Source organism: Balaenoptera physalus (assembly GCF_965194825.1).
Source record: "Balaenoptera physalus genome assembly, chromosome: 6".
Taxonomy (NCBI): domain Eukaryota; kingdom Metazoa; phylum Chordata; class Mammalia; order Artiodactyla; family Balaenopteridae; genus Balaenoptera; species Balaenoptera physalus.
Genome location: NC_138885.1, coordinates 119,721,221 through 119,732,449, shown reverse-complemented (window position 1 = coordinate 119,732,449; position 11,229 = coordinate 119,721,221). Strand labels below are relative to the sequence as shown.

The 11,229-nt window shown below is 39.7% G+C and overlaps 1 protein-coding gene across 1 annotated transcript in view; it reads right to left on the bottom strand.

The window, feature by feature from the left end:
• Nucleotides 1–106: 106 nt before the first annotated feature.
• Nucleotides 107–11,229, bottom strand: part of CNOT9 (CCR4-NOT transcription complex subunit 9) — a 31,252-nt gene continuing 20,129 nt past the window's right edge. The window contains exons 6-8 of the mRNA XM_082466112.1: nucleotides 7,639–7,737; nucleotides 7,333–7,424; nucleotides 107–5,909 (exon numbers count right to left, since the gene is read on the bottom strand). Coding sequence (XP_082322238.1) covers nucleotides 5,741–5,909; nucleotides 7,333–7,424; nucleotides 7,639–7,737 — 360 coding nt within the window. The 3' untranslated portion in view covers nucleotides 107–5,740. The remainder of the gene's footprint in view (nucleotides 5,910–7,332; nucleotides 7,425–7,638; nucleotides 7,738–11,229) is intronic.

The window sequence follows — 11,229 nt, the reverse complement described above, 5'->3', positions numbered from 1 at the left end:
GAATTGAGTTTCACCAGCAGATCAATCTGAGAGAACTGTCATCCTTACAATATTATTTTCCAATCCATGGAGTCGATATATGTCTTCATCTTTGTCAGTCTCTCTCTTTTTTTTTTTTTTTTACATTTAAGGCATTTTAATTTTTTTAATTTTCAAAATGTATTCATTTATGTTATTGTCAGATCGTAAAGTCATCCCTTAAATTTCATCAGGGTTAAAAGTGCTTCTCAAATCTAATGTTATCTTATATACAATTTAAAGAAATAAAACTAAGTTATTGTGAAACTTTCACAGTGAGATTTCCAAATAGCTGAGAATATAGGCAAGTTTCCCCTTTGCTTCCAACAGACAGCAGTTAACCTATAACAAGGAAGAAAAATATTTGGTGAATTGACTATACATGATTTGACCACACACCTATCAGTCTTTCTTTCAAGAATGTTTCATTGTTTTCAATGTAAAGATTCTGCATATCTTGTGACATATCTATTGACATTTCGAGCTATTTATTATCCTATTATAGACAATATATTTTTGAAATTTCATTTCCTATTTATTGTATCTAGAAACACATAATTGATTTTTTGGGGGCGGTATATTGACTTTGTATTCTGTGACCTTGTTAAAGTCACTTAATCCTGAGTCTGTAGATTCTTTTGGATTATCTACATACACAATTATGTCGTCAGCACTTTTTTTGTTCCTTTATAATCTTATTTTCTTTTTTTAATCTTTTATTAATTACAAAAATTTTTAAATTTTTAAAAAAATATTTATTTGGCTGTGCTGGGTCTTAGTTGCAGCATGCGGGATCTTTAGTTGCAGCAATGTGGGATCTTTAGTTGCAGCATGCAGGATCTTTAGTTATGGCATGCGGGATCTTGCAGCATGAGGGATCTTTAGTTATGGCATGCAGGATCTTTAGTTGCAGCATGCAGGCTCTAGTTCCCTGACCAGGGATTGAACCCAGGCCCCCTGCATTGGGAGCACAGTCTTAACCACTGGACCACCAGGGAAGTACCTTCTTTTATTTTCTTGACTTATCACACTGGCTGGGACCAGTATAATGGTATACGGAGTTGTGATAGTGGACATCCTTATCTTATTCCCCATCTCATGGAGAATGATTTCAATATTTTATCATTGAGAGGTTTACTGTAGGGTTTTTATTAAGGTTTTTATTTTTTAATTTTTTTTGTTTTCATGAATATGAAACATTTTACTTCTTTAAATTATAATTAAATTTTATTTTGGGTCAAAGTGATTACACACACACACACATATATATTTGTGTGTAATCAATTAACCTACCTACCTATATTTAACCTACCTACATACATATATATGTAAGATTTTTATGAGATTAAGGATATACCCTTCTATTTCTGGTTTTCAAAGTTTTTAAAAATCATGAATAGCTGTTGAATAGTTTTCTTTCCTGCATCTGTCTAGACTGATTTTTCTCCTTATACGTTGTGTGAATTGAATTCATTAGTTTTCAAGTGTTGAATCAATCTTGTATTTTTGCAGTAAACCCAAATTAGATATGACCTATTATCATTTTTATATATCGCTAGATTTGACTTGCTTATTTTGTCTAGCAGTTTTACATTAACGTTGCCGGGACAGATTAGCACCTGGTTTTCCTTTCTCGTGATATCTTTGATAGTTTTTGGTGGCTGGGTTATACTGCTTCAAAAGTGAATCGAGGGACTTCCCTGGTGGTCCAGTGGTTAAGACTCCATGCTCTCAATGCAGGGGGCCCGGGTTTGATGCCTGGTCAGAGAACTAGATCCCGCATGCCACAACTAAGAGCCCACATGCCGCAACTGAAGATCCCATGTGCCACAACTAAGACCTGGTGCAGCCAAATAAATAAATAAATATATATTTTTTAAAAAAGTGAATTGAGATCTGTTCCCCTTTTCTATAGTTTCTAAAAGTTTATGATATTGGTGACTCTAAGATATGAGTGATGTCCCTTTTTCCATTAAAAAAAATATATATTTTATTTATTTATTTTTGGCTGCATCAGGTCTTAGTTGCGGCACACGGGCTTCAGAGCACGTGGGCTCTCTAGTTGTGGCATGCGGGCTTAGTTGCCCCGTAGCATGAGGGATCTAGTTCACCGACCAGGGATCGAACCTGCATCCCTGCATTGGAAGGCAGATTCTTAACCATTGGACCACCAGGGAAGCCCCTCTTTTTTCATTTCTAATGTTGTTTTTTTTCCTCATCAGTCTATGGGTTTATCAATTTTACTGTTTTTGAGGGAATGACTTTTGGCCTCATTGATTTTCTTTATTGTACATCTGTTTTCTATTTCACTTTTTTTTTCTGCATTCTTCCTTCTACATTTTGAATTTGCTATTCTTTCCCAGTTTCTTGACGTGAAAACTTAGATCACTGACTTCAGCCTTTCTCTTGTAATGTGTGAATTTAAAGTTTTATATTTAAGTAGTGCTTTACCTGTATACCATAGGTTTTGATATGGCATATCTCCATTACTAGTTAATTTTTTTTAATTTCCCTTGCGCTTTTTTTTTTTCTGTGACCAGTGGGTTATTTAGAACTCTACTGCTTGTTTTATAGACAGTTAGGGACTTTCCAGTTTGTTTTTCTCCCTAGCTTAATCCCGCTGTGTTCAGAGAACACTGTATTATTTTAAATTATTTTGGAAATTTCCTGAGGCTTACTTGATGGTCCAGCTATGATCAATTTTGGTAAAAGCTTTTCTTGCAATTAAAAATATGTACACTGTTGGTTCAGTGACGATGTTCTATATATGTCAGTTAAGCTAGGTTTAATTGTGTTCAACTTACCTATTGTATCTGCTTTTTAAATAAATGTATTATTTTAAAAAAATTTAAATTCCACAACATTCTGGAAAGAAAAATCTCATTTCATTCTATGGTTTCCTATTTTAAATGTTTTCCTTGGACTTTTGATAGCAATTAACTTTGTGTATTCCCCCTCTCCCCCTCATACTTTCCCAGCCTTTGAGCAGCAGGAACAGTGAGCAAGGGGATCATACATATAGCTAGTAAGGAAGCTCTGAAGGCTACCAATGCCTTTCCTTGCCCTGTTCCATCACTGAAACGAAGGCCCGCAAGCCTTGGAAAAAAGAAGCTGGAAGCAGAGGTTGGCTCTGTCCCACTGAGAGACAGGAACAGGGATGGAAACAACTCTGGAGATGTGCTCTAAGTCTTGAACCCTGGAAGGAAATGAATATTAAAGTCTTTGATAAAATGTTTCAAGCTTTACCTCTTCATTTATAGAAGTCTCTCCCACACTAGTACTCTTCTGGCTACTACAGCCAGGAGTGAGGTTCTGCCCCAGCAAGAGATACTTTATCAGAAAAAGGGCACCATCTCAGCCTCGCAAACAGCTTTTATACATCAGTAAGCTTCTCCCAAAGGACCTATCTACAAAGGAACCATCACTGCCCTCTTGGTAGGGCAGTGTATGTGTATAGTTCAACAGAGGTAGAGGCAAGGTTGATGAGGATCATCTGACCACAGTGCCTAGATACCTCGATATTGACAAAATAAAATCTCCAGTTTAAAAGAAAAATTATTGTTACAAAAACAGAAGCACGTTTTATTTCAATCCTGTTGAGGGAGTGAGAAGGATGGAACACAGAAAATGTGGGGTGGGGGGAGGGGTCCTCTTTATACACACACGACATCAGGATCAACTACAAGGAACAATACCCATTTCCACCCCTCCCCCCAACTCCTACATGGGGTCCAAGGCCAGCTGAGAATAGATGGTACAAGAATTAAGATACTATTGGCACAGTACAATGGCCAATGCCCCGAAAGATGGAGAAGAGAATTTCTCAGGGAGCAAGGCCCTGGGCCTCAGCTGCTTCCCCAGAGGAGGGGGAATGAGAAAACTTTGGCTCAGCAGGAAGGCGATTGGCAAAAATCAGGATTACGCTAGCTGGACTCTCCAGGTCAAAACTATGGACTGAAGGGAGTCAAGACATTTATCCAGTCCATGCTGTTCTCTGCTTTCTCCAAGACCTTTTCTCTTCAGGCTTGAGATTAGTGAGAGCTGGCCTGGTTCTCCTCTTCATTTTGGAAAGCAGGGGAATAAGTGCTTATCCTACCCTTCCTACATCTAGGCTACTTAATTACTACTTTCTTGGCTCTAAAGAGACAGAAGCCAACTAACAAGCCAGCTCCCTTTGTGAAAGTCGGCTTGAAAGAGCCCTTGGGTTGGCAAAACTGCCTCTGCAAAGGTTTCTCTGAGCCTGCCCCTTATAAACCCTCCCCAAACGTATTCAGGGACACCTTCAATCGTGTGAGATGTGGACCAAAAATACTTGGTCTCTCTCTAGTTGGGTTAATAATCCCATCTTTGACTGGAGATGGGGATCAGAGAGAGAGAAAGCAGGTGATGGCAGGGGGAAGGATTGGGGGAAAGCAAGGCAGTTTACACTGCAGATTCAAGCCTCTGGATTGTGAATAGAGTCACCTAAAGCTCCAGAGGAGGAAGGGGGATTCTCTGACACAATATGAAAAAGTGTAAAATATTTTAGTGGCAACCCTGTAATTCCCAGAGACCAAAAGGGAATGTGTCAAAAAAAAAAAAAAAAAGACGGAATAAGTGAGCAAGCAGAGTCCAGCCCTCTATCTTAAATCTGAATAAAATTAACTCATTCAGCTAATACTGCTTCAAGTACAATCATGAAGACAGATGGAAATGTAGATTCACACTAGGGCAAAGAATAGGATCAAGTAGCCTATCATCTTAAGCACAGACACCTCCCTTTTAAAAGTCATCTAGAAAATATCTTTGAGGACTTGAATTGAAGGTGACGTCCACCATCTCCTCTCCTCCCCCAATACAATACCCTTCCAGGACAGCCTGATGAATTAAGACGTCTGTTTTAAGTTTAATAGGAGGGAAGTGAAGAAGGGAAAAGCACGGAGATTTGGAAACGTTAGCAGCTAAAGCCAAAAGCAAGGTTAAGGTCCTTATGGCATCCAGAACTAGGGGTAAAAGAATGGGAAAGGGAAGGGAAACAGGCGGTGGGTTCCTGCTGTCCTTTGGCTTTATATCCTTCCCCTGCCTCCCATTCCTCCCAACCGCTCATGCAGCTATTGGCCTGCTAGAGGGGATGTAATGCCCAGACCAACTTTTTATTGAGCTTACGCAGCTAACAGACTTGTAAACAGTACCAACTGACAAAGTTTTGCTGAATATTACAGCTTGTGTCCACTAAATACACCTCTCTCTGAGATTAAAAACAAAAAACCAAAGTAAACAAATACTGAGAGAGAGGATGAAGAGACACATCTTGAGTCTTCCGGGAAGGCAAAATAAGAAAACGCCACATGGCTTGGTCCCAGGCGTTCACCATGCCTAGAGTGCTGCTGCTGTCACCACTGTCTCCCCTCCCTGCCAGTGGCTGGGTAGAGGTGAGGGAGCACGGTCATCTTGGGCATGCTGCAAATACAGCATTTGCTGGTGTTGACACCCTCCTTGGCTGTGGTGGCAGAACACTGTGTCAGGAGCCCGTTTCCTGGGAGTAGCAGAGGGAGCCCAGGTCCTCAAGGCAGCCTGATGGCAGCTCATACACCTCAGCAGGGGTACCGTGCCCCTTTTCTCCAGTGCAGTTCAGCATTGAGGTCGTCTATTCCCAGTCAGCAATAAAACCTGAGCTGTATTCCTCGCAGGCTTCCCCTCCCTTCCCCAACTTGGGGGAGTAGTGGGAGGGGACGGGGGAGGATCACTGAGGGGGCAGGGGGATACCCCGGGGATCGGTGACCTGGCCCTCTTGCAGGTTCTTCACGAGTTGTGCAAGCCAGCGTTTAGTGGTGGTGTCATCTTTTAGCACCTGGGCGAAGGTCGTGTCCTTCAGCTGGTCAGGGAGGCACTGCCTGAGTGCTTCACGTGCCCTACATCAGAAACAAACAAACCGACCAGGGAGACCAAACAAATAAACCCACATCTGGGGGACAGGGAAGAGCCCTTTTCTTAGATATAAATACATAGAATCCTGGGAATCTATGGTTCTGTCAAGGTACTTTAAGAAGCCATTAAAATTCTTTAAAGCTTATGTTAGGCATAGGCTCAGATTGCTCCAGGATCTGTTGTCTGCAAACATTTTCAGAACGATGCCCCAATGTAGAATTTTGTGACAAAGCAAATGGAATAAAATGGTGCAATAATTTACTTCAATTCAAACTGCTTTCTGATTTATTACAGTAAACATTGTCATAATACTCACGTTGGAAATATATGGATGATAGTAAACGAAATATTCCAAAATCAGTACATTAACAGGAGATATGACCTGACTCATAGTATGATAAATTAATGAACTTTAAACTGATATAAATTTGTGTCTTTCCAAAAACAGCTTCAGTTTTATAGTTAAAACCCTTAATAAGAGATGAGCAGTAAAAACAAAACTATGGTAACATTATTATCAGATGAACTTTTAAATGTTTCATTTACTTTAAAATATGACCAGTAAAAGTCAAATCTGAAAACTCAAAAAGGTAAATGTTAACTATTTATAAGGCTGTTTTTTAAAAAAAGTTATAGCTTTTGTACTCAGCCTAGTTTCTTTGTACAAGGAGAGTTTTAAATAAACATATTTTCAAACTTTGGTGAAAACAGGAACCACTAAAGAACAGGACAAAATGGTCAAAGAAATAGTTAGGGCTTAAATAACCTCAGTGGCAGGAGGCTGAGTTCACATTAAATCAAGTTATCCTCATTCCTAAGAACACAGAAATCAACCCATTATGTGGTTTAGCAGAATCTGAGCAAGTGGCTTTCAGCATGAATTATGGATTTACAAAGCAAAAGGTCAAATATTTCTAAAATGCATTGTATCTACAATGTATGATTTCTGGCAGAAAGATTACGAACATAGGGAGATAAAATAATTAGCTCAAGGACTTTACAGGAAGAGAACTGGAAATATAATTCAAGAGCCCTCTGGGCCTGTTCCTTTCTTAAGAGACCTTTGAAAGTATACTTTTCTTTCTGACCACCTGGAGTAGCAACAGAAAGCTCAAACCACAGGAGTAATGTATCATAAGATTCACTGTCTGAACTCTCCGGAATTTTAGAGTAGGGTACAGAGTTCCAGTGGGGAGATAAAACTCTGATGGATTTTTAAATTCAGCACTTCAGATTTTAAAAGGAATTAATCAAGGTCTGTCTCAGACAAACTAAATATAGTTTTACCCTTTCCCTGCCCTAAAGACATAGGAGCTATGCCATGAGATGGGGCAACTGCTCACCAGAGTATGTCCCCTGAAATACTCACCAGAGTATTTAAGTCCTATAAATCCTATAAATGTTTACCTGGGATTATCTGAGAGTCGAAGGTAACATCTTACTACATGCTTCAACAAACGGGCGGAAGGCTCTTTGGATAGCTGCAGGACCATCTTACCCTGTTTCCCCCAAAACGAGGTGGGATAGGAAAAAAACACACAAAACACAAAATAATCCTAGTTGATATCAGAGATCAGATATTGCAAGAACTGTTATACAAGATTTACAGTTGTTATTTCTAGTTGGGAGACTGAAGCAGCTCAGTGTCGACTGCAAAGCGACTAAGCTGTGTGATCAGAAGCAGTTACAAAGAAGGCAAATGAAAGAACTCACCAAGATCATGGCAACATGGGAGAAACGCTCATATGTCTGACATATATAAGCCAAACCAGTGTCATCTAAGAGGATCTTCTGGAGGATAAATGTGGCAACCTGGAGTAAAACAAAATTAAGGAGTCCAAAACGTTGCTCAGACTTGTCTTCCAACTGTCTACTCTTCTCCCAGGAATAACCATAAGCAGAAAACTAAGCAAATACCCTTGCATTCTATATAACTTACTTGACGAGACATGCATAGTACAAAAAAATTAATAAATATTACCATATTGAACATTTACTATGTGCTGGAATTTTTCCTTAAGCCATAACATGCCTTATCTTATTTTCACAACAAACCTATGAGGTAGGTACCATTGTTATTCTCATTTTACATAAAAGGTAGGTAATTATCAGAGTCTTAAAAACAGAGAGACTGTCTCAGTTACTGAACACCTACTATGTGCCAGGTATAACTGTTAATCAATAACTTGCCAGGTTAAGGTCCCAAGTGACAAAGCTACTAATTCACAGAGTTGAGATCCAAACCTAGTTAAACACAGAGTCTCTTCCCTTTTCCATGGGCCAAGATGATTTTAGCAATTCAGCTATGCCTCATCTCCTCCGAATGAGTTAGGTAAAGCTTTTCTTATTCTTAAAAGATCTTAAAGAAAATAAGATTTTTAAGCCTCCCTTCGAAAATTGTTCCAACAGTAATAAAGAATATTCTCACTTTAAGCTCATTAACTCTTACATAGATGGGATTAAAAAAATACTAGTTTAATTCAAGTCAAATGATTATTATAATAATTCTCTTCCTCAGCTGCTCCTCAGAATCAACTGTGGGAATTGTTTGTTTTATTTTACTATTTTACTGGGGTATAACATTGTGGTTGGCTAAATAATGGCCCCCAAAGATATCTAGGTCCTAATCACCAAACCCTGGGGATGCTACTTTATATGGCAAAAGGGACTTTACAGATGTGATTAAGTTAAGAATCTTAGGGGAAGATTAATCATCTTGGATTATCCAGGTGGGCCCTAAATATAATCATCACAAGTGTCCTTATAAGAGGAAAGTGGAGGGAGATTTGACAATAGAGGAGAAGGTGATGTGACAGAAGCAGAGAGAGATCTGAACATGCTACACGGCTGGCTTTGAAGATGGAAGAGGGGGCAGTGAGCCAAGAAATGCAATTCTAAAAGCTGGAAAAGTCAAGGAAAGGGACTCTCTCCTAGAGCTTCCAGAGGGAATGCTGCCCTTACTGGCACCCTGACTTTAGCTTGGTTAAACTGATTTACGGTTGCTGGCTTCCAGAACTGTAAGAGAATAAATCTGTGGTGTTTTAAGCCACCAAGCCTGTGGCAATCTGTTATAGCAGCAATAAGAAACTAATACAACATATACACAGTAAAATGTGTAAAGTGCACTAATCTTAAGTGTATCTTGATTAATTTTTACCTCCTACACATCTGTGAACCACAACCAGATTAAAATACAGAACATTAGGAGGTTGGGATTAACACATACAAAATATTATATATAAAATAGCTAACCAACAAGGACCAACTGTATAGCACAGGGAACTACACTCAATATTTTGTAATAACCTATAATGGAAGAGAATGTAAAAAAAGAAAGAAAAAAAAAATCACTTTGTGGTACACCCGAAACTAACACAACATTGTAAATCAACTATATTTCAATAAAAATGAAATAAAATAAAAATTCAAAATAAAATAAAATACAGAACATTTCCAGCACCCCAGAAGATTCCCTTGTGCCTTTTCCCAGTCAATATCCTTCCCTGAGAGGTAATCACTATTCTGATTTATCCTCACTGACTGTTCTTGCCCGTTCTTGAATTTCACATACATATATGAGTCATATGGTATGAACTCATATATATCTGGCTTGTTTCACTTGACATAACATCAGCCACATTGCATGTATCAGCAGTTCATGCTTCTTAACTATTGTGTAGTTTATTTTGTAACTATACTACAATTTATCCTTCATGAGTAAAAATGCTATAAATACTCCTATATATGTTTTGATGCCCATGAGAGCTTTTTTTTTTTTTTGCCGTGCTGTGTGGCTTGTGGGATCTTAGTTCTCTGCCCAGAGATCGAACCGGGGCCCTTGGCAGTGAAAGCGTGGAGTCAGTCCTAACCACTGGCCCGCCAGGGAATTCCCGAGAGCTCATTTTTCTTGGGTATATATTCTTGGGTGATAGGGTAGGTTTATGTTTATAGTGGATACTGCCAAACAGCTTTCCAAAATAACAGCTTTCCAAAATAACTTATACTATACACTCACCCAGGGGGATTTTTTAAAAAACACAAATGTCCATACTTTATCACCCTGCAGAATGGTTCAGTAGGTCAGATATGGGACCTGGACATTGATGTTTTAAAACACTTCACAGGGACTTCTCTGGTGGTCCAGTGGTTAAGAATCCACCTTCCAATGCAGGGGATGTGGGTTCGATCCCTGGTCGGGGAACTAAGATCCCACATGCCGCGGGGCAACTAACCCCAGGTGCCGCCACTACTGAGCCCACGTGCCACAACTAGAGAGAAGCCCGCTCGCTGCAATGAAAGATCCTGTGTGCCGCAACTAAGACCCAACACACCCCCCCCAAAAAAAAAAAACCAATAACAAACCAAAGAAACAAAAACACTTCACAGGTGATCATGCCACACAGCTCTGACTGAGAACCTCTGCTTTACTGGGTGCCTACTATGGCAAGGCGTTTGACTAAGCATTGTACATAAAAAGTGAACACAACAAGGTGTCTGCTTGCATGGAGCAAAAGAAGAAAGACTTGCCAGGAAGCGACTACAAACCATAAAACGTAGGATAGGAGAAGTATTCTAGTTGAAGCATAAAGGTCAATGGGAACATCTACACATCAAGGATGAATTAATTCTAGTAATGGGCAAGGAATGTAAATAGGGGAGGGATCATTAGGATGGGGGCTCCTGGAAGAAATGTCACTAAAGAAGAAATGAATCTTTTTCTGTCCCAGCCATAAGAAGCCAACTTGAAAAAAACCTATTCACAGGCAACTATGAATAAAAAATGACAGAATACAGTTGTAACCATTCCAATCCAGTCCCGGAAAGCCACGGAAATTAACAAAAGGAATAAAATTAAGGAAGAAATTAGAGAAGAAAAGCATGAATAGGGACTTCCCTGGTGACGCAGTGGTTAAGAATCCGCCTGCCATGCAGGGGACACGGGTTCGAGCCCTGGTCCGGAAGATCCCACATGCCGCGGAGCAACTAAGCCCGGGAGCCACAACTACTGAGCCTGCGCTCTAGAGCCCATGAGCCACAACTACTGAAGCCTGCACGCCACAGCTACTGAAGCCTGCGCACCTAGAGCCCGTGCTCCACAACAAGAGAAGCCACTGCAATGAGAAGCCCGTGCACTGCAACAAAGGGTAGCCCCTGCTCACTGCAACTAGAGAAAGCCCGCGCACAGCAACGAAGACTCAATGCAGCCAGAAATAAATAAATAAATAAATAAATCTATTTTAAAAAAAAGAAAGAAAGAAAAGCATGAACATAGATCACATGTCACTTATTCTTTGTGTGTTAGTA